The 27,644-nt window shown below is 45.1% G+C and overlaps 1 protein-coding gene and 1 long non-coding RNA gene across 2 annotated transcripts in view; both read left to right on the top strand.

Annotated features, from left to right (window-relative positions):
- LOC142046966 (uncharacterized) overlaps positions 1 to 2,735 on the top strand; it is an 8,171-nt gene extending 5,436 nt beyond the window's left edge. The window contains exon 3 of the long non-coding RNA XR_012656073.1: positions 2,705 to 2,735. This is a non-coding gene — a long non-coding RNA (uncharacterized LOC142046966). The remainder of the gene's footprint in view (positions 1 to 2,704) is intronic.
- A 20,352-nt stretch (positions 2,736 to 23,087) lies between these two features.
- Positions 23,088 to 27,644, top strand: part of MTMR12 (myotubularin related protein 12) — a 75,016-nt gene continuing 70,459 nt past the window's right edge. Inside the window, exon 1 of the mRNA XM_032771264.2 lies at positions 23,088 to 23,393. Coding sequence (XP_032627155.1) covers positions 23,163 to 23,393 — 231 coding nt within the window. The 5' untranslated portion in view covers positions 23,088 to 23,162. The remainder of the gene's footprint in view (positions 23,394 to 27,644) is intronic.

Raw genomic sequence — 27,644 nt, 5'->3', positions numbered from 1 at the left:
TAAGGCCAAGAAGATTCTTTAGTTTATAGTAACCAGACCCATACTAAGTCACTGTCCTCCATTTTGGCCTATCTGCAGGCCCCCTGGCTCTTTACAATATGCATGGCAGTGGTAGTTCTTCCTCCAGAAGGCGAGGAGGTCCAAGTCTACCCATACCTCGACAATGGCTGATCAAGGGCCACTCAGACATCAAGTAAAGAAACAGCATCACCCTGTCCAAACTACCTTCAGAGCTCTGGGCCTGTGATAAACAAAAGTAGACTCTCATTCCTGTACAGAATAGTTAATCATGAGGTACTAGACTTGACCCACGTCAGATCTGCTTTCCAGAGGCTTGATTCCAGACAACATTGGACCTGATATCCGAGGTCATGGCCACTCAGTCACAAACAGCTGGTTTGCTTAATCCCTGAGATACATGACCCCATGCATTTATGTGGACCTCATGCAAGACTGCAGCTCAGCCCCTACCAGATGTGGTTAGCTTCAGGTGCTCACTGAACGGACACCACTTGAATTCAGTGCTTATGGTTCCAGCCCAATCCTTGCAACCCTTGATAGTTGAGGACCTTCCTATCAGCAATGGCAGGCATCCTTTGTTCCTCCCAAGTAGTCAGTGTCCTGGTGTCGGACGCTTCAGACTTAGGCTGGGAGACCCACCTTGATACTTCAGAACAACAGGAGCTGCAGTCCCTGGAAGACCTCTCCCTCCACATAAACATCGGGAGCTCAAAGTGGTCCACTTAGTTTGTCAAGTGTTTCTCCCCCAGATTACACACACTGTAGTGTGGAGTATTGATGGAAACACCACGGCCATGTGTTGCAGTCAAAAATCAGGAGGAGCACACTTCTCCATCCTGCGTCAGGAGCCATCCGTCTGAGATTCTGCATGAAGAACTCTATCCCCCAAGGCTTTCCATCTTCCAGCAACCCAGAACACTCTGGCAGATAACCTCAGCAGATCTTTCTCCTCTGACCATAAATGGTCCTTTCACCCAGATCTCACCATTTCTATTCCAAAATTTTCTGGGGGAAGGTTCCCTTTTTGCCACCAGTCATAACAGGAAAGGGCATCAGTTTTGCTCGCTGCACAGGTACAGCCCAGGCCCCTTCACTTGCCTGCTTTTATGGACAAAGCTCCTATTCTGTGCATTTCCTTCAGTACTCTGGTTACAAGGTCTTCGAAAATCTAGCGGACAATGTGAGAGGTATAGCCTCAGCGCGCTACACCAGCACTGATTTGGCACCTGCTAGACCTATCATACGCACTCCACCACCATTCCCACTCTGCCTGGTCCTGACCTCACAGGACCACAGTCATTTCTCACCTGAACCTCGTCTTTTACCTAACTGCATGGAACACTCCATGGCTGAACCGGAGGAGCAACCTATTTGGGAACAAGCCACCAGATTTTGCTGGAAGTAGGGAGCCATCTACAAGGGCTACTTATCTGCAAAGTGGAAGCATTTCTGATACGTCTCTCCGAGTCAGTCTTCCCTTCAATCTGTTCTGGATACCTGTTCCACTAAAACAGCAAGGCTTGTTTCATTGCTTCTATCATGGTGCACTACAGCAATTTCGACCTTCCACCCACCTGTGGGCGCGTCTAAGTTAGTTTTCTCTCATGACCTGACAATCCGCTTTCTTAAAGGTTAGGGAGGCTTTACCCTCAGGTTCGCAAACCAATTCCCCTGTGGGATTTAACCTTGTCCTATTGAAACTCACGGCCTCCTTTGAGCTGCTAGCATTGTGCCATGTGTTGTTTCTCTCCTGGCCCTTAATATGTCAGAACCACCATACAATGTGTTTGGCAAGGCTCAGCCACCCCCATCTGGCCTTCCTGTCAAAGGTGGTCTTGCTGTTCATGCCAGCCAGCCATCTTTCTGACAGTTTTCTTTCCGAGCAAAACAAGAATTTGGAAGAGCAGCGGCTTCATGCGTTGGATGTTAAGTACGCCCTCACCTTCTACATCAGAAAACTTAATTGTTGCGTAGATCGAATGCACCTCTTTATGGCAATAACAGTGAGGATGAAAGGCCTGCGTTTCAGGCTAGAGAATCTCATTCCTGATAACCACCTGCTTTGGGCATCCTACGAAGAGGTGAACATTCCCCTCGCACGCCTTGACCACTCATTCCACAAGACCCAGGCTTCTTCGGCAGCGTTTCTTGCCCAGGTCCCACTCCAATCTGCAGGGCTGCAACCTGGTCAAAGTAACATACACTCTCTCGCCTATGCCATCACCAACAGACTTGAGAATGATGTCAGGTTCGAGAGTACTTGTGTGCAGACCACCTGTCCCATGAACTCCCAACTCATCTTCCTTGGGTACTGCTTGTGAGTCACTATTGTGGAATGGCCATGAGTCAAGCACTGAAGGGAAAAACGCGTTACTAATATTTCTGTAACGTGTTCTCTTGAGAAGCGTTGCTATCTTCATTTCACAAGCCACTTCTTATCCTCTGTTGGGAGTTAGATGCCAAGAGGAACTGAGTGTGGGAAGCAAGTAGTGCCCCTTGTATGGGCGCATAAGCGCAGGCACAGAGACACGAGAGCTGGACACAACTGATACTAATGAGGGGAAATCTCAGGCATAGTCGTGCACACTTACGAGGGGGAAATCTCAGGCAAAGTGCACCATCCCATCAAGCACACTTAATGTGGAATGACATGAGCAACACGTCTCGAAGAGCACAGTTAAAGGTTAGTAACTCTTTTTTTACACTTTCAGGGGTACTATATCATGATCAATTTCTGGTATGAGATTTTACTCTATTCTACATTTAGGTGCAGCACACAGGATAAGGGATTTACTCCCAAGTACTTTCTGGTTCCCAGAAAAGGTGGAGGCCAACACTAGTCCTCAGACTCTGAACAAATATGTGAAACAACAAAAGTTCAAGTGGTTGACCCTTGCAGCCATAATTCCCTCTCTAGACTCCACGATTGCTTTGCACCTCGTCCTTCGTCTCATATTTCATGTGGCAGTTCACCCTTCTCATAAAACGGTTTCTTCGATTCGTATTCAATCCTGAACCACTACCAGCGCAGCAGGTACTCAATTCAGCCTATCCGGCCCAAGGGTATTTTCAAAGATATGGCAGTTCATACCTAGCAAGTCTCAAGACTTAACGTTCAGTCTGTGATCTGTTTCATCACTGATATCCAAGGTGCCAGTTGTGGTTTACAGTATTGTGATGTGGACACTTATGCATTAGGAATTTAACTGAAACAATGAAATAATGGATTGCATATCTCTGAATAGATTAGTGTAATTCAGAACAAAAAATGTAAATTTCATTTTAAGCACATAGACTATTTCTATTGAACACATTTATATCCCCCCCCCTCCGCACCCCCACCCCCAAAAACCCTAAACTTAAACGTCTGGAAATCACACGCTATGGTTACCTAAACAATTCAACTTTACACAGTTTGTGCACTTACTCCATTAAACATTCTAATTTTGCGCTGAATTCAAGCACCCTTAATGCTGCCTCTGTACAAAAATACTCTAATTTACGATGTCCTGCACCTTGCCTATGCTTGCAGCAATGTGTAGGGTAGTGTAGCTACATCCCCATGAAAGACAGACTTACCTGCTCTCTGCAGTGTGTTAGCTATACACAGCAGTGAAGGCTTGGCAATGGAGAGGCAGCAGAGAAAGTCTTTGGGAGCTGCTGAGCCTCTTCCTGCTAGTCTTTCACTGCAGCAGGGAAAGGTTCTAGCAGCAAGGAGGCAGCAGGACACTATACTGCTAATACTAAAATAGTAGTATAGATGACATGGAGCACTGCTTGGGTGTACAGAGAGGAGTAAGTGTAATATATCCTAGATTTCAGGTGTGTTAGGCACTCTACGCACGAGAAGGTCTCACTCTACACTATGATACCTGAGCATGCAGAATGTGTTACTCCATGTGCCCCGTAGTGTAGACCTTCCTAAATGAACCGAACTTGTTATCTTTTTCTCAGAATGCGTGTTATACAAATTAATACTTTGAACTTAATCATCCAAAACTTGTAAAAAGTTTGACCTTCCACACAAGCAGGTACAAGCTCCACAAAACAAAATTCTTTACATTCAAGCACCTCTGTGTAAGCATCTCTAAATTGTAATCTCTACTAGGCAAAATAATTGCATGTATCCCTACTGTATCCAAACATTAGAAACAAATGTGTACTTGACAAACAGATCAAACAACTCTATATCAGATTTGTAAATAGTCTATTATATAAGAAAACAAGAATTGTTAATGTTATAAAAAACATCAAACTTGATCCTATAGAAAAATACAGTGGGTGCATTCAAAAAGCTCACTCCAGTTTCAGAAGTGTTACAGGGTTCAGAGAGTGTTTCCTATACTTAAATGGAGAATACCATTGTATCCAGTAATAACTACAGCTGGAATCAACTTTTTAAATGTTCCTGCTCTAGTTTCCATATTTGTGCAGAAGTATTAAAATTTGGTGAGCGTTGGCCACTGAGAATTTTGCTACATAAGTGTGTATGTGTGTGTGTTGTGAATTGGGGCCAGATCCTCAGTTGATGTAAATCAATTTCAAAGCAGTTAGAAGTGATTTCCATTAGCTGTGACCTGGCTTTTGTGCGTGTTTAAGATCTACGTTAATTTGGCCTGTGATTTCCATAGATTAATGTTAAGAATTTCCCCCAAATGTGTGATATGCTTCCCTTGAATTTGTCTTAGCAATCTGAACTATAGGTATGAGTATTTTAACCAGCTCTCTTCCCAGCCCAGTTTTCCAGACTCATATCCAGCCTTGATTCCTTTTGTTGTATACAGTAAAATATTGCTGTTTTTTTCCTTGATGTGGTGCGGTCTTATCAGCCTTCTGGCACCTGCTTCTGACCTCAGCTAGTGTTGGCTCCAACTGCCCTTCTCTGGCTATGTCTACACTGCATAGTAAACCTGGGTCTGTGGCACCTATGCCTGTAGCTGTTTTCAAGCCTACGCTTGCAAATCCATACTGCATTTCAAAGCCAGGCCTTGCAACTATGCTGACATGTCCATGCTGCACTACACAGACCTGAGTCAGATCTCCTGTGTGGGGGTGTTTCCCTGGTTCCTAATGCTGTTCCCTCTTTAGTCACTCTAGGACTTGATTCATAGGGTACTGGGGGGGGACTTAACTAGCCCCAGGACTTAATGAGAAGTGTTAAAGCCAGCCACTTTTTGGGGTCCAAACATCCCAGCAGCTGAAGTTGTCAACATGGATCTCAGTCCGCAAGCAGAACTTCTCCAGCTCATACTTTCATTCTGTTTTAGGAATCAAGTAGAGCATCTGTGTCATGCTGGTGGACATTTCAGTATCAGGCTAGAACTTGCAAAAGGCACCTTTTGAGGACGGTACTGACATGGCAGCCACACCCACAGTGATGCTGCTCATGCCTTGTCATGAGTGCCCATCCCTAGATATAGATCAGTGCTTCTGGAACAAGCCATAAGCACAAAGTGGTGGGATCTCATCTTCGTGTGGACACGCCGGGTGTCAGAATTTTCACATGAAGCAGCAGATGTTTCTAGAAGTTATTGATCAGCTTGCCCTGGCCCTCTAGTACAGAGACATGGGCTGGTCATGAAGCAGGGTCCCAATAGCCAGTGGGAAGCTGGCTATTCCTGGCTCCTGCATCTGTGTAGCTCACCACTTTGGCATTGGCAAGTCAAACTGGTGGGAGGAGGGTTTTGGTGGAGCTTTGTGAAGCAATGTCACATTCTAGGGTGCAATCAGATCAGTGGGTTGTCACTCCCTGATGTGTGCTTCAACATCCTCGCTGCTGTAGCTCTTGACTGGACGCTTCCAGACGCATATAGGCATGCGCTGAATGTCTGTGTTTAATCCCTGGTTCAATGCTCTGACCCAACAGCTGTCTGTGCACGCTAGTCATAAACAGATAGTTAGGTTAATGCTTCTTTTACTTGTAAGGGTTAAGAAATTCACCTAGCCTAGCTGACACCTGACCAGAGGAACCAATGGGGACAAGATGTTTCAAAGGAAGGAAAGTTTTTCAAATTAAGGACAGTTCTTCATTCTGTTAGTTTTCAGTTTCGCCGAGTGAAAAAGATCAGGAACCCGCATTTTATCAGAGTAGTAAGTTTTAGAAAGGAATAAATAGGTTTATGTTTATTTCTTTGTAACCTGTCTTGTGCAATTAGAGGTAGAATCAAATTGGGTTTTTGGATTTTCATTGGTGTACTAATTTTTGCCCAGGGGACACATCCTCTGTGTTTTGAATCTGTCTGTGAGAGTAGCTGGTATGCTAATCTTTCCCAGAGGGTTTTCTTTACCTTTCTTTTCTTTAATTAAAACTTTTTCTTAATACCTGATTGATTTTTTCCTTGTTTTAAGATCCAAGGGGTTTGGATCTGTGTTCACCAGGAAATTGGTGAAGTTTCTCAGCTACCCAAGGAAGTAAGTGCTTGTAATGGTGGCAGCCAGACCGATCTAAGCTGGTAATGGGCTTAGCGCTTCTCATGCAGGTCCCACACATCTGTACCCTAAAGTTCTGAGTGAGGAAGGAACCTGGACATGCTGAGCAGCGGTGAGGGATTTTTTAAGAACCAAAAGCCAGATTTTTTTCCCCTCCTTTGAGATCCTGGGAAGGCAGTGAAGGGAGAGACCCTGAAGGCAAACAGATAAAGATTTGCCAGACAAGGTCACCAAAACCAGTTTTACTGTTTTTTTTCCCTAAAAAGTCACATTACAGTAACCAAAGATCCCAAACGTTTTCCCATTCCTTCAGATAGCTAAGGTAGACCAGGGGAAATGTCAGGCAAAGAAAAAAAAAACTAGAGTAGGTTAGATAAATGTCTATCAGGGGTGGTCTAGACAGTATTTGGTCCTGCCATGAGGGCAGGGGACTGGACTCGATGACCTCTCGAGGTCCCTTCCAGTCCTAGAGTCTATGAATCTATCAACCTCTCTGGTCAGAATTTCCTGCAATGTCCAAAGTGCTCATGTCCTTTGTCAGCTTAGGTGAAAGATCAGTTGAGTGGGGTTCTTTGCCACTCTTTTCATAGTCCATACGTACTAATGGGATGCACTGGCAAGGTATCTGATGCCAGAGATTGGCACTTTAACTTCATGGACAAGCTGGGACATTATTCCCAAAGAATGATATTGTTATAAATGTAGTTACTATCTCCACTGTAATTCTAGAAGCCCCTGCTTACCCCCTTGTGCCACGACTTAAGAAACTGAATGCTGATTTCAGAGGCCCTGACAAAAGATGGTTCAGCTGTACGCTCAGTAGCTGTAGAGTGATGATGGAATGTGCATTTGGCAGATTGAAATCCTATTGGTGCTGTCTTCAGAATCATTTGGATATTGGTGTCGTCTGCATTATTGTAGCTTGCAATGTTTTGGAGAACCTTTTTGCTATGAATGACTCAAGACATTGCTGAGCTGTTACACACAGCTAGAAAATACACCTGTCATTACTGGGTCAGGAGCCACATACACAACAGAAATCAGGGATGCTCTGTGCACCACATGGGTGTTTTGCACAGTCCCAAGCATGAGGGAATGCAATGGTATTTGTAATTGTGCTGTTCCTGCGTGTGAGGCAGCTCTGGGACATTTATGTATTATGAACTTTGTAAATACATTTAATGTACCTCTAGACACAGGGTACTGATCACTATGCTAACGTGCGTGGAGATTTTTTTATGCAGTTCATAGAAATTGGCCATATACTTTGACCCACAGCTTATGGATTACTGTGATGACATTCATTGAATTAATGTATGAAGTTTATTGTGATAAAGTTCAACTTCCTTACGTAAAATAAAACTAAGGAAGCCCTAGGTGCAAATTCAACACTTAAATGTATTTAAATACGAAATGGCAATGTAAAAAACACAGTGGTGGACCAGCTGCCATCCAAACATATGACACAATAATCAAACAGCACAAAACCGGTGAATAGTGCATGTTAGCAAATGAAATGGACAGTTGTTGCTAGGTGTCCCCCATTCCTGTTCTCCCTGGTTTTTCTAGGGTGATCTACACATGTGAGTTGCAACTGGACTGGAGTCAAGGGTTGCACAAGGCACATTTGACCATTCCATGTGCTAGTGTTTATTGCCTATGACATGGTCCAGCCACCCCCTGAATTGTCCAAACTGCACAGTTTGTAGGATGTGATCATGTGGAGGGAACTCAGCTGTGAGGCAGGAGCAGGAATTGAAGACAGCAGTGGAGCTGGCACTGGAGCCTGCAGGCTGGTGGCCGTGAGCGCAAGCAATCACTCAAACAACTACTTCTGCTGCGCTCTGTCTTCCTCCCTGTACCCGTAGTCATGCTCCAAAAACTGTGCCGCCAGTTTATCCTCATGCTGTGCAGCCTCTCTCACTCTCATTACCTTTCTTGAATCTTTATCTTTCTGGTGCACAATCTGCTGATTGACTTTACCAAGAATCTCATCTCAGACTCTCTTGCTCCTTGACCGTTGTTGGAGGTCCTCCAGGCAGAACTGGAAGGGCTTTGAAAGGAAAATGAAAGAGCAGATTGTCTGACCATGATACAAAATTACATTTTCTACTCTTTCAAAAGGGCTGCTTCCATTCAAGGTCCAAAGATGACACTTTCTATCAGTGGGCTTTATTTTATTCACACAAAAAACACTGGCCAGCACAGACCTCCTTTCGAGTGGCACTGAAAGCTCTTGTTGCCCTGTGACAGATTTCTGTTACCAATCTCCCTGAGGTGTCAGGTGATCAGGCTGAGGCCATGTGATCTTTTGGGGAAGAGACGATGAAACACACCAAGTGTCTAAGTTTTAAAGCCTTATTAATAAAATAACACTGGAGAGTGATGGGCGCTCCCCACATCAGTCAGAGGAAGGAAGAAAGCATTAGTGCCTCAAGCCCTAACCCACTTTCATACTTCCATATGTTCTACCTGAGGCTGGCCAAGCCTGGAGTAATGTAAGAAGAAGAGGGGGAAAGGTGGACAGGAGTTCTGTCCTGGGCCCAGGTCATCCAGGGTCTGCAGTAATCTCCAACTTGCTTTGGCTCTTGGGAGGGTTTTTGTTCAGGGCCCTTTGTTCCGGGTGCTCTTTGTACCAGTCCAAACTGGCTTTCTATGGCCTTCTCAGCTTTCCCCAAAACACACCAGCTCCAGGGATGCACAGCTCTGCTTCCCTCTCCCACCCCCATCATCTTGCCTGTGTTTTTCATCTCTGCAACCCTGTTCCAGTGTACTTTTTCTTTTTTCCATGGCTGTTTGTGGCTGAGTGAGAGAGAAACACTGCTGCTGATTTCCATGACTTTGGACTAGGGCCAGCATAGCTTCTTATTATCAGACTGAGCTAGCTAGCTGGAGCGTTGAGTTAACCTGTTCTCTGCTCTCTTCCTTCTTCCCCCTCTGGCTTCTCACAACCTGCAAAGGAATCTTCCACCTTTGAGCCTTCCCAAAATGCCATGTGATGCTTGCAACAGCGTTAGCCATATATAATGCTGATCTGCCTTCCCAGGGGACCCCTTTGAGGGAGGGAATCCTTGGGCCTGTGACAGTCCTCCCCCTTGACCCCGAATCAATATTTTGTTATGAGGTCACCATTTTGGTTTTCACCCTGTCATAAACAGATAATTAAGGTTTAATGCCTCTTTTACCTGTAAAGGGTTAAGAAGCTCAGTGAACCTGGCTGACACCTGACCAGAGGACCAATAAGGGGACAAGATACTTTCAAATCTTTGGTGGAGGGAAGTCTTTGTTTGTGCTCTTTGTTTTGGGTGTTGTTCGCTCTTGGGACTAAGAGAGACCAGACGTCCATCTAGGCTTTCCAAATCTTTCTGAATCAGTCTTTTATGTTTCAAAATTGTAAGTAATAGCCAGGAAAGGCAATTAGTCTTAGTTTGTTTCTTACTGTAAATGTGTATTTTGCTGGAAGGATTTTTACCTCTGTTTGCTGTAACTTGAATCTCAGGGCTAATGGGTGGGGTGGAGAGTCCCTCTAGTCTATGATCTGATATCCCTGAAGCATTTAACCATTCCTGATTTTACGGAGATATTTTACCTTGTCTTTTCTTATTTAATTAAGCTTTCTTTTTTAAGAACTCGATTGATTTTTCCCTTTTTTTTAAGACCCATGGGATTGGGTCTGAATCACAGGGATGTGGGGGAAAGGAGGGGGGAAAGGTTAATCTCCTCTTTGTTTTTAAGATCCAATAGTTTCTGGATCAGTGTAGCCTCTCAGGTAACCCAGGGAGGGGAAGAGGGGGTGGTTTATTTCTCCTTTTTTAAGACCCAAGGGAATTTGGGTCTTGGGTTCCCCAGGGAAGGTTTTTGGGGAACAGAAAGAGTGTGGCCCAAAAACACTTATATTTTGGGCTGGTGGCAGTGTCATCAGATTAAGCTAGGATTAAGCTCTAGAAGGTCCTGCACGTCCCCACTTTTTGGACGCTAAAATTCAAAGTGGGGAAAAAACCTTGACACACCCTCCCTCTGACACAGTGGCTAAGGTTACTACTATTGGCCTTTTACATACACAGAAATATAGCATGCCTATGATACAGAGTTGTTGGGTTACATATTGTTGGAGCTGGGAGCACACCAAATCCAATGTCAGTTGGTTCTCAGCCTCAGTTATGGTTTTAATCAGTCCCTGCAAGGTATTCTGCATGTGAAGAGCCAATTTGGCAGTCTGTTTGAGGGCAGCAGTGGCCACTGTCAGGTGGGTGAGATCTGCACTTATGACCAGTCCCATGGCCATTTTCAATCATTTCAACCGCTTGTTTTTCATGGCCCCCTGCACAAGGAGCCCACTATGATCTGCCTTTTCCGGGGGGGGACAAGGACACTGTATGCCTGAGAAGAGCGAGTTGGAGGGTGCCTCTCTCCCCCGGTAGAATTGAGACGTTGATTCTGGTTTCTGGAAATCGAGTTGGAAATGTTGGGATGGGAGGGTTTGGAAACACTAGAGTTGTAGCAGGTGATGGGCAGACTTTCCAGACCCGCATCTGGCAACCTGGACTTCAGGAGTATCCACAATGTAAAATGTCTGGGCTTGGACCTACATGACAGCAGGGACTTGGGTTCAGCCTTGTATCATGCTGGAGCCATGATCCTGGGCGTTCTGGCCCAAGTCAGACTGATTTGTGTGTGGACAGTAGTGGGGCTTGGGCTTAAACCTTAGTCTGACCCTGTGTTGACTATGCAGTATAGACATACCTTCTCTGGCTCCTTCTGCACTTCCTGCCCCCAAGCCCGTTCTCCTGCCTCTACTACAGGTGCAGGGCAGCACCCCTTCACTGGACTGTGGTAGATCTGCAAGCTGCCAAAGATACTTACACATGAAAGTTCAGAGCTTTATTCTCCCTGCTTGCCAACTCCTCCAAATTAACCCTGGCCTTCAGTTCCTTCTGTGATGCACCAACGTCTGTCTCCAGAGTCTTGCTACTTCTGGACTGCAGCTAAACACTTAATACTTAAATAACTTTGCTTAATAATTGACATTTTAATAGGGTGATTAAAATGTTAATCATTAAGTGGCTGGTGAAGAGCCAATTTATTCTGATAAAGATCACCTTTGTCTCAAAACTAAAGTTCTAACAATCTATACCAGTTCTGAAGGACGGGTGCCGTGCCCTGAGATCTCTCTGACAGTTTAGGAAGGCAGCAGTAAAAAAATACATTTGAATAAACATGGTAACTTCTTTTTATAAGTTTACTTGGCTGTCTCATATTCTTTTGTTTTTTCTGTGGCTGGAGTTGGACTGGGGTAACAAAGTGCAGTATCAAGCAATCTTTATGCATTTTCCTCCTCCTTGTATATCACTAACAATAGATATTGGATGGAGCTGTTTATTTTCTTGTTCTTTATTCTGTGTGTTGGGAGGGTTGTATGTAAAGCACTTTTTTTTGTGGTAGAAATAATTTCACAGAGACAGGACTACATGCAAAATGTCAAACTCATCACCAAACAACATTTAGGCTGCTGGGTAGGCTAGTTGTATAACACAAGGAGGTTTATAATATTTGTTGTCTTCTGTAGCAGGCTAAAGGATTTCAGGGTAACCTAGACACTTGGGAAAACTAAGATCAATTACCAGCTCTTATTCTATGTCCAAAGATTAAATTCCATGGTGGGTATAGCGTGGTTTGCATGATGATGCTTTGCTTTGCCTGAATAAAGCAATTCTTGTGATCTATCAACTGCTGTATTGTTCAAGGAAATCATGTCATTCAGCTTCTGTTGCTTGTTGATGAATAAACTATTTGCTAAGTGTCAAATACCTCATAATCTCATTGGCTGGTATAGAGTTCATTAGGGGGATAACATCATCGGGGGCAGGTTCTGGGGTACCACATGTGCCCACAGAAGGTCAAAAGACACAATAAAAGTTGTGTATTGGGGGTAGCAGCAATGGAGTCCTCATGCTTGGATACTCTGAGTAACATAGTTTTGCTGACATAAGTAGTAGTGTAGACATGACCTAAATGTCAATCACTCACTTTACTATATGCTATAGCACCTGTTGGGGAAAAGGTGAACTAACTGAAAGTGGAATATTTTGATTGGCTAGAATCTTCTAAAACAAACATCATATGTACATATATCACTATTTGTATACCAGGCCATCGATGTACATGGTGATTTACAAAGCACATTAAACAAGGCCAAAGACAAATAGTTTACAATCTAAAATGACTAGACAAACATACAACAATTAACTCAGAAGGGAGGAGGAGGATTCACAGTCATTAAACTCCCAACACAAAGAGAAAAGATGCACAATGATTAAACATCTCCTTTAAGAAAAAAGTATCGCAGCTCTTAACCACACACCCCCAACATCTCTCCTGCCCATTACAAGGCAAGCAAGCCACATTAACTGACCATATAAATGAACCTCACTTGGCCCTTTCAACAAAAATTCCCTTCATAACATCTACCACCACGATCATGCTCATGTAGACACACATCTCTCCAGCCAAACCTTGCAGATATTATGAAAAGGTCTACATTAATGGAATGGGGTTACATCACATCTCTGTAGAAGCCTCTCCTTTCCTGCGCTGCCTTCTGCTCATACTTATGAGTCCATTGTGTTTTCTGCAAGGAGGAGAGGTCACCAGGCTCCTCTCACTCCATGTGATCTCAGAGTCTGTAAGGGTCCTGGGAGGAATGCATGAAAACATGTTGATTGGCTGGAATCTTTTGGAACAACAGCAGTTAGAAATTGAACTGAATAGCTACTGCTTGATTGTGAAATATCTTATATTTCAATCTAGAGAGCATTCCAGAAGTAGTGAGACATTAAAAGCAGTGACATAAGGCATTATTCAGAGTCCAGGAAAGTCGAAACCATTTGTGTGGAAATGTTTCACTAGACGTGAACATGGCTATGTGGAAGTTCTGTTCTTCTGCCAATGTGACACACTGAATTTTCGTGATACGTGTCCAACTGCTGTCAAAGATAGGTTGTCGAACAGCAAGAAAGGGAAAGCTAGTCTGTATCAAAATGTGTTTTCTTCTGTGCATTCTCCTTTTTAGTCTTTGGCAGGATCAGCACAAAGCATAGACTCTTTTGATGAAGGCAGTGATATGGGTGATGAAAAAATGGAATTAGCTTCACTTTCATTAGCTTCTAATAAGAATTTTGCTACTCCATCTGCATCAGCATTGAAAATGACTACTCCTGGAATAACTACTTCAGCTGTTCATTAAATTGATATTAAAAAGATTTTTGGATAGAATATCCCATGACCAGAAAAACAAATTTGACAGTACGTTTGCAAGAGGTATTTATGCCAGCTATATATACCATCTTATATATTGAAAATCCTTATATGCTAGAATTTTTTCTCAAGTTACATCCAGTTTACAAAGTACCAAGTAGGAAATGGCTTGCAGGATGTCTAAGATGATGTGAAAATGAGTGTTGATGTTCTTATTGTGCAAATGCTTCACATGTCTCTAGTGTCTGATGGATGGAGCAATAGGTGTGCAAAGAGTGCCATCAGCTTTATGGTAACAACTCCATAACCAGTATTTTACTCATTCCAGTGCAAAACTGAGCATCACCACACAATCCAATGTATTGGTAACTAGTCTAAAAATACAATAAATGAATCGGGTCTATGGAAGATTAGTTTGATTGTGACCAACAATGCAGCCAATACAAAAGCTGCTTGGTCGTTGTTGATAAATGAGCATCCATACTTTGTGTTATGGATGAGCTGCCCATACCATGCGGCTTTTCATTGGTGATGTTGGAAATCTGACACGTCTCATCACGTCAAATGGAAAGCATTGTCCAGTTTTTCAAAACAAGCACCAACCACCATTTTTGAGTCATTTAGTGCAGCACTCAATTTCATTCATGCTGAGTAAGCCTTGTCATACTTGATGGACATCTGTTAAATGTTTCAAAGATCTTCACATATGCAAGAAGGCTCTTCAGTCAGCTGCTGTTGAAGAAGCGGTGGGTGGGTTGCTGCTGCATAATTCACACTGACATTTTTTAGTACAATGTCTTTTGGATGCAAAACTCATTTTCATTGCTTGAACCCGTAGCTCAGTCAAAAATGTTAGTTCTACATTGTCTGAGGCCAGTAATGAGTCCCTGAATACTAGCATGTTTGGTTTCCTGGACCTAAAGAGAGCTCTATGTAAGTTTGTCTTTTTCACCAACAGAAGTTGGGTCAATGGAAAGATATAACCTCACCCACTGTGTCTCTAATATCCTGAGACCCACATAGCTACAAAAACACTGTGCACAAGAAGTGTATTTGTGAGAACACTGAACATGTAACCCTTCTGCCAGGTGGAGCCAACAAGAGCCGGGTTCAGTATCTAGGGGTTCCTTTTCAACAATACAACAAAGAACCAGCTCGAGCCTCCACCCAGTGACCTGGGACAATTACACACCACCTCCAAGAGGCAATACTTCCCCTCTCACAAGCACAGAGTCTGAGTGTAGCAAACACTTTTAATAAAAGGAGGGAAGTAACTCAGCATTAATTTGGGAAAACACTGCAACTATGGTTCATAAAGACATAGCACGAGCAAAAGACCCTCCCCCACGTGTCCTTTTCCCCTCAGGTTCTTGAGTCTAGCAACCTAAAAGTCCATTTGATGTGCCCATCCTTTCACTGCACCCCACCCATAGTTGCTGTCCTTGGCCAGGGCAACCACAGAGTTCACCTCATACCCTGTGTGGAGGGGGTGGTAAGGAGGCACCTTAGATGCTCCACTGCTTGGGCACTCGCTCATTGCCCCAATGGCCGATTGCCGTGCCTCTGCGGGGCTCTGCCTTGGCCCTCTCCATCAGCCACCCTGCTGGCCACATCTCTCCACCAGCTGTCCGGCTGGCCACTCACCAAGATGTCTTCAGCCCGCCCCCCGCCCCCCCAACACAGCTCTCAGTAATTTCAGCTGTTAGTGGGGGAGCCTCACTGCTGGTGCACACTGTGTGGTCTCTTGCAATACAGACACTGTCCCAAAGGTAGGTCTAATACATAGACCTAGGTATCAGTGATTTCAGCATGTAACAAGACTCTCAACTAAATCTAAATTCGCTCTTTTATTATACCATGGAGAGAGGAAGGGTCACATGTTGTCTAGGGCCCTTAAACAGGGCCCACACCAGGAGGTACAAGTACCTGCCACCCCCCTCTCTGAATTCATTGGGCTTTGGAACCCATGTCCCCTGCCTAGCGAATGTCATTCACTTTAGGGTGAGTCCCTCCATTGGAGTATGCCAGGTACAGTTCTTAGAGTGATTGCTCATGTGCATTCCACAATAGGTGTACATGCTCACAACATGTACCAGTGCTGGAAGTTTTTTCCCTAGCAGCACCCATATAAGGGGCGCTGTGCGCTCCCCCAACCCTCAGTTCCTTCTTGCCGGCAGTGAACTGCTTCAGAAATGCTCTGCTCCAGCTCTCTGTTATAGCTTTCCCTGTTTGGACTTTGTTTAGTTCGTAGTTAGTTAGTACCTGTAGTTTAAAAAAGGAGTATAGTTAGAATAGATAGAAAGACTTAGTAATGCTCACCTGATTCTGAATGGGGTAAGGGGGGCCAAAGCCAAGGGAAGGAAAGGACATGATAAAAGGAAGAGATGTTTGCCATGCTCTTCCTTTCTCTTCCACTTATATTTACAGACACCACATCAAGTGACTGAAGAGCAACCAGCCAGACAGTGGTGAGAAGCATCTAAGTTTGTAAGGACACCAAAAGCGTTAAGTTCAGCTTAGAATGTGTTTTGCTTTTATTTAATTTGACCAAATCTGACTTGTTATGTTTTGACTTATAATCACTTAAAATCTAGCTTTATAGTTAATAAATCTGTTTGTTTATTCGAGCTGAAGCAGTGTGTTTGGTTTGAAGCATGTCAGAGACTCCTCTTGGGATAACAAGCCTGGTACATATCAATTTCTTTGTTAAACTGATGAACTCATATAATCCTGCAGCATCCAGTGGGCATAACTGGACACTGCAAGACAGAGGTTCCTAGGGTTGTGTCTGGGACCAGAGATATTGGCTAGTATCATTCGGTTGCAAGTAGCTGGGAGCAGCTTACATGCCAGAGGTTGTGCGTGAACAGCCCAGGAGTGGGGGTTCTCAGAGTAGATTAGGGTAAGGCTGGCTCCCAGAGTCAAGGATTGGTGTGACCTAGGAGATCACCGGTCTAGACAACACAAGAGGGGAACGTCACACCTACGTTTTCATAGTTGTTCTTCGAGATGTGTTACTCATGTCCATACCTGCCCTCCTGCCCCTCTGTCGGAGCTGCCAGCAAGAAGGAACTGAGAGGGCATAGGGCTGACAGCGCCTGATAGACTGATGCTTAGTATACTGATATATTGTACGTAGACGTGGCACTCTAGGGGGCACTACTGCCGACCCTACAGATACTGCTATGGCAAAAATCTCCAACAACCGTGCGTGTGGGCATGCACGCACCTAGAATGGAATGGACATGAACAACACATCTCGAAGAACAACAGTTACAAAAAGGTAGGTAATTGTAATTACATGGGTAGTCCTGTTAGCCCTTTTTAAATATTAGCATAACATTAGCTTTCTTTCAGTCCTTTGGAACTTCCTCAGTGCTCCAAGACTTGTAGAAAATCATCACTAGCTGTCCAGAGAGCTCTTTAGCCATCTCTTTTAAAACTCTTTGATGCAAGTTATATGGATCTGCTGATTTAAAAATCTCTAGGTTTAGTAACATCCTTCTAATAGTTGGAATGGAAAGTATTAAATCATCATATGACTCCGTCATCTGGTTTTTTCCCCCAAATAAACAAAAATATTTATTCAACACTTCTGTCTTTTCTGTGTTATTGATAATTCTACTATTTCCATTTGATAATGGACTCATAGCATTATTAAGATTCCTTTTTTCCACATATAAAAATTTTTTATTGCCTTTAATCTGCTGACTATAGATTTCTCCTTGTGCCCTTTGGTGATTTCCCTTATCAATTTTCTACAATTCCTAGCTTCTGATTTATACACATTTCTACCTATTTCACCTTTTTCCCATTTATTTACATATCTATCTATCTATTTTCACTTCCCCTCTAAGCTGTTTTCACTTCCTCTCTAAGCCATTTTATAAACCAGTGTGACTTTCTCTCTCACTTGTGGGATAGTGGATTTTTTGGCATAGAGTAAAATGTTATTAAATAGTGCTCAATTATCACTCACAGTTTTATGTTGAAATTCTTTCTCCCAAATGACTTGGTTCATAATTGTTTTCAGCTTTGTGATCAAGTCATGATCACTTGTACCTAAGCTACCGTTAAGTTTTAATTCTGAGATCCATTTTTTCTTTATCTGTCAAGAAAAGATTATATAACATCTACCCCACGAACACACACCAAGTTTGATGCAACATTTCTTGAATCCATTAATTGTCATCTATAATAATTAGAAAGTCCAATGATATATTAGTAGTCCACAGGAGTCTTGCGGCATGTGTCACTCAGATTGAACTCCCACATGATAATGCAGTTCTTTTCCTACACATTATAGAAAGGTGCTTAAGAAGCTGATCATCCTGCTCTCTAGTCTGATGTGGTGATCTGTAGCAGACACCTGTGATGTTACAGCCTATATGATTTTATAAAACTATGCTAATGAGTGAATATAATGTAACTGGAATATGCTTCATGCAAAAGGTCTCTTGTAAGGTATCATTACAAAGCTTATAATCTTCTGAGTGTGATCATCCTAACTGTATAAATGTAACACTCTTGTATCTGAAACTAGAAATATGAAATATAACTCTGAGGGGCTGTTGTCATTATGCAAAGTGCGGGCCATTAATGGTGGTTTGGAACTTGATGACTCCCATTAACCAGGGCAATTGACTGGATGGCTCTGTTGGCTGGCAGGGCTTCCTGTGAGTCAGGCTGGGAGGAATGAAGGCTTAAAGTCTTGCAGTGACATGTGATCATGTCACCTGAACTGGAATTCATTTTTAACCTGGTGTCTTTCCACTAAGAAGGTACAGGTGGGTACCCAGAGAGGGACAAAAGGATTCTCGCCTTATGCAAAAGATATAGAAAGGGATGGAACAGAACAAAGCAAGGAGAGGTGCCATCATGAAGAATCCCCTAGCTACCACCTGAGATGGAACAAGAGCTGTACCAGGGGAAACAATTGCGTCCAGGCCTGGAATGTGTCCAGTCTGAGGAAAAAACTTACTGAAGCATCTCTGTATTCAGTTTGATTAGGCATAGATTTGCTCATTTTATCTTATTTTGCTTGGTGACTTACTTTGTTCTCTCTGTTATTACTTAAAACCACTTAAATCCTACTGTTTGTATTTAATAAAATCACTTTTTACTTATTAACTCAGAGTGTGTATTAATACCTGGGGGAGCAAATAACTGTGCATATCTCTCTATCAATGTTATAGAGGGCGAATAATTTATGAGTTTACCCTTTGTAATCTTTATACGGTGTAAAACAGATTTATTTGGGTTTAGACCTCATTGGGAGTTGGGCATCTGGGTGTTAAAGACAAGCAGATTTCTGTTAGCTGCTTTCAAGTAAACCTGCAGTTTTGGGGCAAGTAATTTGGACCCTGGGTCTTCATTGGAGCAGATGGGAGTGTCTGGCTCAGCAAGACAGGGTGCTGGAGTCCTGAGCTGGCAGGGAAAACAGGAGCAGAGGTAGCCTTGGCACATCAGCTGGCAGCTCCCAGGGGCGTTTCTGTAATCCAGCCCATCACAACACCATCTACCCCATCTTGTGCTTTATGTATCCATGTCCTAAATAGATAAGAATTCAAGATCATCTGTTTCCAAGGTGTCAGTGATTTGGAAACAGATAATGCCACTGTTGAGATAGAGTGCCAAAACCCCTCTCCTTTTTTTTTTTGCCCACTCAATCCTTCCTAAATAGGTTATAAGCAGTGATTTTAACATTCCAATCATGCAGATCTTCCCACCAGGGTTCAGCAATACCAGCTGGGTAGACTTATGCTCAGAAATGAGTAATTCCAATTCCTCTTCTTTATTACCCAGGGTCCTAGCACTGGTACATAGGCAATTAAAGAATTTCTTCTTTTTAAATCCTTTTGCGTCTTGATTAATTTTGCTCTCATCACCTCAATTTTATGCTAAATAAGTGCTTATTTGTTCCCTCTTTTCACCCTTTCTTTTTGTTGCTAGTCTAGCCACCCTATCTCCAAGAAGATTGGTTCCCCTTCTACTGAGATGGAGGCCATCCAAACTGTGGAGTCTCCTCTCCCCATTGAAGGTGGAACAATGTTCCACATAATGAAAACACACTCTACTTACACTACTTACCTAGCCAGTGATTCACTTCCAGAATCTTCTGCCTTCTGTCTTCCTTTGCTCGTGACAGAAGAATGAGCTCCAAGATCACTTGGATGTCGTCCTTCTGCACTCTGAGTTTCCTGAAGTCATCTACAATCAGTGAGGTATCCCGCAAAGCAATGTTGTTAGTGCCGACATGCACCATTACCAGTGGATCCTGAACTTCAGAAGCCTGTCCAATCTTAGTGACACATCTTGTGTCTTGGCTCTGAGAAGGCAGCACACCATCCTGTTGTCTGTTGTTGCAGAACATTCTTTCCATTTTTCTTAGTATAGAAGTCCCAAAAAGGAAAGTCTTGGAGGACTGGCGATCTCTTTATGAGCACATTTGATTTTCTCCTGGGTTGAGCTGAGCAGCCCCACACAGATGGGTCCCAAAGTCCTCTCTGTTCTATTAAATCAGCTGTTTCAGTGCTAAGGACCTGGTAACTACTGGAAATTTCTAGGTGTGTGGAATTACCAGAGAGAAGAGGACCAGGAGGATTCGCAGCCTGCCCACCCTTGTGTGCCTCCAACTGTATAGAGTGCTGTCTTGTCTTCTTACCACTGGTGGTTAGAACTGCCAAGCCTCCTCTCTGATCTCCTGTGTTTCCTTGGCAGACAGTTCCTTTCTTCCTTAAATTTGAGGTGGTAATGGTTCCCAACTTTGGTTGGTCCAAGAACTCCTCAGCCTCTCTGTGATGCCCCATAGTGTCTATACTTGCCCTTCCAAACCAAGAATCTTCTTCTAGTACAGCCATCAATTTACACATCAGACTCTGGAATCCATTCTGTCTTCAGGGTGAAAAAAATATCCCACATCCATTGCAGATCGCAACCACTGTTCCATCACTGGCCATCATAGTACTGAGCATAGAACTGTACCTGGCAAGCAAGGCTCTCACATTCCCCTTTGAAATTCCACTGTTTGCCTGCTCAGAAGTTTGCCTTGCAAATGACAAATACCAAGACCTACAGTCCAGCACTATCTCCTTACTAACAGGGAAAGATTAACTACTCAGAGACTTCAAACATCTGGCACGTGAAAGACCCAAGAATCTTAGTCACAAGGCCTACGCTAAAACACATAGATCCTTCTCACCTGTCCGAGTTAGGGGCCTACATCCCAGCTATACAACCCTCACAGAACACAAACAAGAGATAGCCCATAACATATGGATGTGAAAACTGGAAATCCACTGAGGGTATAGACAGATGGCTAACTGTCTTTGAAAGCAGCTGCCTCAGGAAAATTCTAGGCATTAAATAGAATTAATTTATAAATGGGGGATACACACTTCATAGCTTCTGCAGGCTTTGGCTTGCAATACCAGGGGCTTCATACATCCTTTCAATGCCCCCACAAGCTCCTTGTGTACCACTCTCCCATTTCCATCTTCAGGGACTTCCTGCATTCTCCCCACTGGCAGGGGTTCTGTGACCTCTCCGGTTTCCCCATTCTTTCCTCCATACCAGCAACTCTGGTTGCCACCCCTTTCCCTATGCCAGGGGCTCTGTGTCTCCTCCTTCCCCACTTCTCAGAATCCTCCAGTCTCACCCCCGCCACACACACACACGGGGTTCTGTGTGCCCCCATTCACCCCACCATATCAGGGTTCCTCAGTGACCCCAACTAGGGTTTCTGTGTATCCACCAACCCCTTTCTCCCATACCAGGGTCCTCCAGTTGTTGCATACCAGAGGTTCTGTGTGCTCCTGTAAGGCAGTGCAGACACCTCATGTGAGTGCCCCCAGTCGAGTGTCTGCATGCTTCTAATTTTTTCTCTGCTCACAGTGCCACCCCAGCTGCCACTGTGCGTTTCAGGCAGGTCTTTGGTGACTCAGCCTTCCAGCCAAGTCACACTCTGTTCATGTGCAAAACAAACAAACCCCTTTTGGGGTACACAGTCCAAAATGTCCCCAATGTCCTGCAGCCCTTTCTGGGCTCAGTCTTCTACAACAATCCATCAGGGCCAGCCACCATATCCTTGGTTGGTGTGTCCTTTTCTGCAGCCCTCCCTGGGTTCGGTCTTTAGCCAATCCAACAGGACCCTTGCTTGGTTCGGCTAGGCTCCTACTCTGGAATTGAGCAGCGCCTCGAGGGCTTCTTCCTTGGGGACTCGAGTCCTCAATGACCCCAGCCTTCCTGTTGATGCAGAGTTCAAAGGTTACCATGGAACATATATACATACAGAGAAACACCATTGAGTTGACAAGCTTTGCAAGTTAGGCCAACAAATTTTGAGATTGTCAGAGTTAACCTCTCTCCAAAGTTATCTAGAAAAGATGAAAATATCTGGGCTATGTTAAGAATGAAGCCAGCGCATCTGCCAGGTGCAATGGTAGGAACATGAAAAAGGAGCTGACTGAAAGAATCCTTCCATCAAACAATACTTGGAGAGGAAAAGGGAAACCTTATGGGATTTGCTAACAGAGGACATGCAAAATGCAGCCTAAGATCGACACGGATGACAGAGCCTGTGCCCTAAGCACGGTCTGAGCCGTCTGATGCAGGCACGATTATTCTAAACGACAGACCTGGCATTTGTTGAAGAATTGGCTTGCTGCTTAGCCGAAGTGCTAGAAGAGCTCAGCTCTCGTGGGCTTGCTGCTCTTACATCTACACTGCAGTAAAAGACCTGTGGCTGACCAGGGTCAGCTGACAGGCTTGGGGCTATAAAATTGCAGTGTGAACATTAGCGCTTGCGTTGGAGCTGCAGAATCCCGAACATGCTGCAATTTTATAGCCCCGCAGCCGGTCTTTTCTGGTAGTGTAGACAACCGTGGTGAACACCCTCTGCCCTCCAGGCTACAGCAGATTTGCATTTTGGATGTTTTATTTCATGATACAAACAAAACCTCCACCAAACCTCCACTGTCCCGAGCCTGGCACGTCTCTTGCGAGCGGCGGCGGCGGCGGCGGCTGCGGCGAATCTCCTCACTGGAAAAGAAGGGTCGGTGAGGTGCAAACTAAACAATAACCATTAGTCACAGCAACACACGGACCGACCACTTCCAGGAGCGACGCCCAACTCCACCTCCAGGAGCTGCGCTACTAGCCCAGAGCAGGCAGCTCCATCGGCCAATCAGTGGAGCGCTCAAGGAAGCGCCAATGATTTGTCGGCAGAAGCTGTATCCGTCTTGCTGTTCAAACATTGCCGGCACTAGGACCCAGTAGTGAGCTCCGCCCTCTCCCCATGTTAGCCAATTCGAGCACAGGATTTGGCTGTTAAGGCGGGGCTGACTTTGATTGACAGCGAGCAGGGTCCAGCAGTGAAGCGGGATGCTGTGAGGCGGTTTCCAAGAAAGGGCCGGTGTCGATAGCGCGAGCGGTGATGTCGGGGTGAGGCGGGAGCCGCCATGGGAGGGGTTAACTACGTGAGCCGCAGGCGGGCGGCGCTGCAGCCTGAAGAGTCTGACGAGGAGTCTTGGCAAGAGCTGGTGCTGCTGCCCCCGTCGTGCCCGCTGGCCGGCACCGCCGCTGGGAGCTGGGGCGGGCGGGAAGCGCCCGGAGCCATGTTGGGGAAAGGAGCCGGCGGCAGCGGGGCCAAGCCCGCCAAGCCGTCCTTCGTGTCCTACGTCAGCCCGGAGGTGAGGGTGTCGGTGGGGTGGGGGAGTCGGGCGTGGCGCTGGGCGGCGGCGAGGTGGAGCGGAGCAGAGGCCTGGGAGCTGGGTGTGGGGCTGGGGGCTGGGTTGGCTCGAGCTAGTTTGCTAAAAATAGCAATGTGGCTGTTGCTGCTTCAGCGCCCCAGGCCGGACACCCGACCCAGACGGGCCAGTGGGCTTGAGAGTCCGAGGGTGGCAGCTGCTTCTTTTAGCGTGTTAGCCGGGCAGGAGGCTCGCTCCCGGCTGCAGAGTAGACATACCGGTGATGAGCTCAGGCTCGGCGGACCTTTTGGTGCCGAGTCTTGGGGCAGTGAGGTGTAGGGTGACCAGACAGTAAATGTGAAAAGTCAGGGCGGGGGGTGGGGTAATAGGAGCCTATATAAGAAAAAAACCCCAAAATCGGGCCTGTCCCTATAAAATTGGGACATCTGGTCACCCCAGTGAGGTGCTTAGTGGTGGTGGAGCTGTGCCAAGTGGAATCAGGTACTGGGAGATGTGCCTTTATCTGTATTGTGGCAGGCACTGTAGCCATACCAGAGTTGACCCACACACAGGCACAGGGTCTCGGGACCAATCTGAACTTTGCCCAAACTACTGCACTCCCACATCTGCCAACAGATGTGAAAACAGCCAGAGAGCTATATTCCTGTCTCCCAAAACCAGAGTGTAAAGGGTCATCAGCGTGCAACTCGCACACTCAAGTAGTTGTTAGGGCTGGTCTACACTACGGGGGAAAATCGATCTTAGATACGCAACTTCAGCTACGTGAATAACGTAGCTGAAGTCAAAGTATCTAAGATTGAATTACTCACCGTCCTCACAGTGCGGGATCAGTGTCTGCGGCTCCCTCTGTTGATTCCGCAACTCCGTTGGGCTTGGTGGAGTTCCGGAATCGATATAAGCGCGTTCGGGGATCGATATATCGCGTCTAGATGAGACGCGATATATCGATCCCTGAGCAATCGATTGCTACCTGCCGATATGGAGGGTAGTGAAGACGTAGCCTTAGATATTGTAACATCTGCCGTTAGGTACTGTAACATCAGCATGTCTTTTGTAAACTAAACAAGACAGGCAACTAGTTTGTCCAGTAGGCTGTTTGGAGAGGATAATGATATTGTTCTACTTTTTCAATCCAAACTGCAAAAGGAATTAAAAAGAACAGGAGTACATGTGGCACCTTAGAGACTAACAAATTTATTTGAGCATAAGCTTTCGTGGGCTACAGCCCACTTCACTGGTTGCGTAGAATGGGACATGCAGTAAGAAGATATTTATACATGCATATCTTCTTACTGTATGTTCCATTCTATGCATCCGATGAAGTGGGTTGTAGCCCATGAAAGCTTATGCTCAAATAAATTTGTTAGTCTCTAAAGTGCCACAAGTACTCCTGTTTCTTTTGCTGATACAAACTAACACAGCTGCTACTCTGAAAGGAATTAAAGTTGATAGATACTTGAACTTGCCCTTGAGGTTAGCACTGTACTGGTTATTCTTGTTTTTCAGTTTCATTCAGCTCCAGTACTAATCGTATGTTTAAAACAAAGTTTGAAATAGAAATTGTTAGAGTTCTGAAGACCAAATAAACGAAATCCACTGTCCTAGCTGACCAAATACTTCCAACTAGTATTGGAGAATTGTGGTTTAATGTAGAAATCTGGTTCCGTAAAGATAAGTTCTACTTTCAGAACAAGGGGAAGCATTTTACGGAAATTAATGCTGCTAAATAAGATAACTTGACCAACAAATGTGTGTAGCCTTCAGTGTCTGATACTTTAGTGTGTTAATTCAAACTTTTTAAGCTACATTTTTAACTTTTCTGTGGTGTAATTGATCAGGTAATATAAACCAAATGTCATGCTTAAGGTAAATGTATACAATCAACTTGTAAAATGGCATGTTTCCATTTTCTATTCCATTCTTGTAAACAAGTGTTTTCTTTTGCTTTTAATTGCTTTTCTGTATTGAACAAACTTTTTCTTCGAGCTGTCCACAATGAGGCCTAGGTTTTTCTCCTGAGCAGTTAGTTACTTTAGAAATTGTATGTGTGCAAATGCTTCAAATTGTTTCTTCCAATGTACTTTACCCTTCACCTATCTACACTAAGTTTAATCTGTTACTCTTTTGTTCAGTTGTTCTGCTTTAAATCACTTTGAATTTAATTAACCTAAATAGTATTGTCAGTATCATATTTTGTCACCTCACTGTTTATTCCTCTTCTGGATAATTAACAAATATATCATCACTGGGCCTAGCACAGACCCTTGGGTATACCACTATTTAACCTCATTATTATACACCTCTACCCCTATATAAAGCAACCAGATATAACATGAATTCAGATATAATGTGGTAAAGTAGCGCTCCGGGAGCAGGGCAGGGCTGCACACTCTAGTGGATAAAAGCAAGTTCGATATGACGCAGTTTCACCTATAACATGGTAAGATTTTTTGGCTCCTGAGGACAGCGTTGTATAGAGGTAGAGGTGTACTAAAATTAGCCTCCCTTGCTTTAAGTTTTGTCTGCCTAATCAATGTCTAAATCATGACAGAATTTTGGCTTTTCTTTTTTTCACTTCGATACCTAGTTTCCTTAGTATCCTCTTCAAAGGACAAATAATTTTTTTATCCACTGTCTTGTCAACTCAAAGTGATAGGAAGATACGCATTTTTTTAAAGAAGCCTCGCTAATCTCAGCATATAATATCTTGAACTGTTTTACGGTGTTCCGTGTATTTTGGCAGCTAATCTGACAGATTTGGAAGTAAAACAGAGTAGTCTGTAATTCCTCTGGTATTTTAAGAGGCACAGTGTCTAGCTGACCTTACCAATTACCTGTTTTTGCTAGCAGCTCAATCACTTCATTTGTAAGCTACTTGTTACATGACTATTGTTCAGTCCTAATGACCTGCTGCAATTTGTTTGACACTGCATGTAAAGCCTTGTCTACACTTGCAAGTTGCAGCGCTGGTGAGGGGGTTACAGCGCTGCAACTTAGCAGGTGTCTACACTTAAAAGCTCAGCCAGCGCTGCAACTCCCTGTTTGCAGCGCTGGCTGTACACCTGGGTCTGCTTCCGGTGTAGCGAGACATTTTGTTTTACGCGCTGTTCATTCCAGTGTGGACACTCCAGGTTTTTGGCTCCAGGGTATTAGGCTTATCCTCAGCATTCTTTTAGCTCTTGGTCACGCGTTAGCATCCACTTGCTCGTGGGCTTCGAGCCTGGAGAGGAGTGAGAGCGGGCTTGCCCGATGCCTCCGGCTGGGTGAGAGCGTGGAGAGCGGGTTGCCGCGCTCGGCCGGAGGACAGGGCTTGCTGAGCTCCAGGCGGGGAGAGCGGGTGCACTGGGTTTGCGCGGCTCGGCCGGGAGCGGCTTGTGGAGGCTTCCGGCCGGGAAGGTGGGCTTGCGGCTTGCGGCCGTATTGTCGGGGGAGAAGGGGCTTGCTGGAGCTCCCGGGCCGGGGAGATGCGGGCGCTTTGGGGTTGCCGTCGCTCCGGCGCGAGAGGGGGCTGTGGGGTTGCCTGCGCGCCGGCGGGAGAGCGGGGCTTGGGACCCGGCCGGAGACGGCGTCGTTTGCGCTTCCGCGGGCGAGGGGTTTGCCGGCTCCGGCCGGGGGGAGCGCCCTGCGGGTTGCCCGCGCTACCGGCCGGGATGGAAGAGGCGCGTCCCGTCGCCGGAGCGCGCTTGCGGGGTTTGCCGGAGCTCGGCCCAGGGAGAGCCGGCGCTTGCGGGGTGCCGAGCTCCGGCCGGGTTAGACGGCGTCTGGAGCTCCGGCCAGAAGCGGCGCTGGCTGGGCTTGCTGGAGCTCCGCCGGCGAGCGGGCCTGCTTGGCCGTTCAGCCTGAGACGCGCGGGGTTTGCCAGCCTCGGCCGGCGGGAGTTGGGCTGCGAGAGAACCGCCGGGGAGCTGGCTTGAATTAGAAAGCATGTATGTAGTCAGTTCAGACTTGCCTTTTACTGTTTACCAGGGTTAAGAAAGGACAAAAACGAATCCATGCTAATGAGATTTGGAGTTCATTATTTCCGAAACTGAAGTACAAGGAGCATACGAAGAAAGAGATAAAAATACAAAGGACAAAATATAGCAGTATGGGATAGACAGGGCTGTATAGTTAGTTCTCTGTGAGTCAGTTATAACCAACTACCTGCAGTGGTTGTGTTTGACGTCAGTGAAAAAATCTGGATAGAATGTATAGCCTGAATCATCTGGGAATAGAAGCAGAAATCTAATAGAC

The sequence above is a fragment of the Chelonoidis abingdonii genome, chromosome 6 (genome assembly GCF_003597395.2).
Source record: "Chelonoidis abingdonii isolate Lonesome George chromosome 6, CheloAbing_2.0, whole genome shotgun sequence".
NCBI classification, from domain to species: Eukaryota; Metazoa; Chordata; order Testudines; family Testudinidae; genus Chelonoidis; species Chelonoidis abingdonii.
Note: the sequence above shows the minus strand (reverse complement) of the source record. Positions and strands in the feature narration are given on the sequence as shown.